The following is a 2,462-nucleotide window of genomic DNA, read 5'->3' on the forward strand; positions in this document are numbered from 1 at the left end:
ACATAAACTACATGAGAGATACAGTATGTATACTTTTAGTACATTAGTACATAAACTACATGAGAGATACAGTATTTATACTTGTGTTAGTATGTGGAACATTAAATCAATAATAAGAGGTTAATATTACATATTGACATAACAGTGAATTAGAAATGATGTGAAACTCAGTGAATCTAAAGGAAAACTTGTTAAAGTGAGAAAAGAATCAAAACATGTCACATTCAATTAAACAATACAATATTTAAAACCATGATAACATGAACAGAAACACCAATATATGATGTTATATATCTTATATCTTGAATAACAACACGTCATAAAGGGGTTAGGGTTTCTGTGTAGATTTCACAGAATATTATCTAAATATGTTTTAGATTTGTTGTTGTGATTAGTTTTTTTATCTTTTGTAATTATTTTTTCTAATTATTATCAGCAACACAACCTCAGGAGCCCATGCTGTGGTATTTCACTACACATGTTACATACATCGTTAAATCGTGGAATCTGAAGTTTATCTTTTGAATATAGATTTGACCACATCTCAGGTTTCCAGCTTTATTTAATGTATTTGTCACGTATCGTCAGCCTTTATTGTGCAGTGAAATGTTTAGTTTCACCTCCAGCACTCTGCTTTAAATATACACATAAAGTATACAATACACACAACATTACAATAATAAATACAACAAAGACACGTTGAGTTGTTCTAAATAGAAGACAAAGAGATGAAGGGGAATAGTGGATTAATTATGAGAGGTATCATGAAACATAGAATAATATCATTGGTAAATGTGTTTACTCCCGATATAATAATAAAATATATAAATCATTTTAATAAAAATAAAGTCGGGGACTGATTTTAGGGTTTTTATACAAAAGAAACGAGCTACGCAAGTAACAGACTACATCTCCCATGAGGCATCTGGCTCTGAGAACACAAATCAACGCCCCCGCGTGAGTTTCAACCAATCAGAACACCGGCAGCCCGTGTGCGTCACCAGCTCCGACCTCGATTTCTTGGTGTATTTTTTTTTGTCTGGAGAGAAGACGAGCGACTAGCGGCGCCATATTGAAAGAAGAAAATTGTTTCAGTAAAACGCCTCAAAACTCAAACTGTGCCGCCATGTTGTACCTGGAGGATTACCTCGAGAGTGAGTATGGGACGTTCTAAGCGACGGAGGCTTTTTTTGGCGCTTTTCCCATGTTAAATGTGTGTTAATTCGCGGCTCCGACCGTTAGCCGCGTGAGCTAGGTGGCTAACGGCTCTTTTTTTCTTCTTCTCTTGTTCTCTTGTTGGTAGTGATCGAGCAGCTTCCCATGGACCTCCGAGACAGGTTTACGGAAATGAGAGAGATGGACCTGCAGGTTCAGAGTACGTAACGTAAAGGACCGCCGGTTAACGGCAGATATCTCCGGTGTCCACACACACACACAGAGTATGGACGTTAAACACCCTATTTAACGAAAGCTAACGTCTCAGTAAAACACTATTTAACCGTCAGACTTCTAGCTTGTTAGCTTAGCCGGCTAACAGACCGGATGTAGTTAACACCGGAGCTTCTTTTGCTGCACACCATCTGTTTATATCCGGTTACGCCTAGTAACGGATCCCCTGATTATAACCCGATAGATCAAATCAATAATAGAGGTTCAGATTACTTGTTAAAATACATAAAAGTGACATAAAATATGATGGAACTCAGTGAATCTAAAGAATAAAATGTTAAAGTGAGAAAGTAATCAAAACATGTCACATTAAATGAAACAATCTAATAACATGAGAATAAACATTAATATATGATAATATGTTATATCTCTTGAATAAGAACACATCATAAATAAACTGTAAGAACATAATATTCTCACTATTGTTTACTCTGATATTAATTATTTAGTAATATTGTCTAACTACACAATAGTGCAGAGATTTAAACAAACAAACATAGTTGTGTGATTGATTTGTCCAGAGGTTATTTATTATAAAGTAAAGAATATAAATACCTCTCTGTGTGTTTTTCTACTTTGAGTTAGTAGTTTGATGTGTTTTTTATGTTCTCAGATGCCACCGATCAGCTGGAGCAGAAGGTCATCGAGTTCTTTGTTGACGCCAAGAAGAACAAACCGGAGTGGAGAGAAGAGCAGATGGAGGTCATTAAGAAGGTCTGTTCACAACACTATCAATGTATAACAGAGTAATAACCTCATTAACTGTTCATAACACACAACACTATCAATGTATAACAGTAATAATCTCATTAACTGTTCACAACACACAACACTATCAATGTATAACAGAGTAATAACCTCATTAAGTGTTCAACACACATTATCAATGTATAACAGAGTAATAACCTCATTAACTGTTCATAATACACAACATTATCAATGTATAACAGAGTAATAACCTCATTAACTGTTCATAATACACAACACTATCAATGTATAACAGTAATAACCTC

At 34.8% G+C, this 2,462-nt stretch overlaps 1 protein-coding gene across 1 annotated transcript; it reads left to right on the forward strand.

The window, feature by feature from the left end:
• The first annotated feature begins 1,012 nt into the window (after positions 1 to 1,012).
• LOC116377833 (inhibitor of growth protein 3) lies at positions 1,013 to 2,456 on the forward strand. Its single transcript, XM_031839573.1, has 3 exons — positions 1,013 to 1,154; positions 1,304 to 1,375; positions 2,063 to 2,456. Exons 1-3 carry the CDS (start codon positions 1,127 to 1,129, stop codon positions 2,197 to 2,199), a joined length of 237 nt encoding a protein of 78 aa, XP_031695433.1. The 5' UTR covers positions 1,013 to 1,126; the 3' UTR covers positions 2,200 to 2,456.
• The last annotated feature ends 6 nt before the right edge of the window (positions 2,457 to 2,462 follow it).

This window comes from Anarrhichthys ocellatus, unplaced genomic scaffold (genome assembly GCF_004355925.1).
Source record: "Anarrhichthys ocellatus isolate YVR2014 unplaced genomic scaffold, GSC_Weel_1.0 scaffold1729, whole genome shotgun sequence".
Lineage (NCBI taxonomy): Eukaryota > Metazoa > Chordata > Actinopteri > Perciformes > Anarhichadidae > Anarrhichthys > Anarrhichthys ocellatus.

Excerpts from the sequence above, each read along its gene's own strand:
- LOC116377833 (XM_031839573.1), top strand. The coding sequence starts at position 1,127 with ATGTTGTACCTGGAGGATTACCTCGAGA. Across the intron at positions 1,155-1,303 it reads CCTGGAGGATTACCTCGAGA|TGATCGAGCAGCTTCCCATG; the intron begins GTGAGTATGGGA and ends TCTTGTTGGTAG. Across the intron at positions 1,376-2,062 it reads GATGGACCTGCAGGTTCAGA|ATGCCACCGATCAGCTGGAG; the intron begins GTACGTAACGTA and ends TTATGTTCTCAG.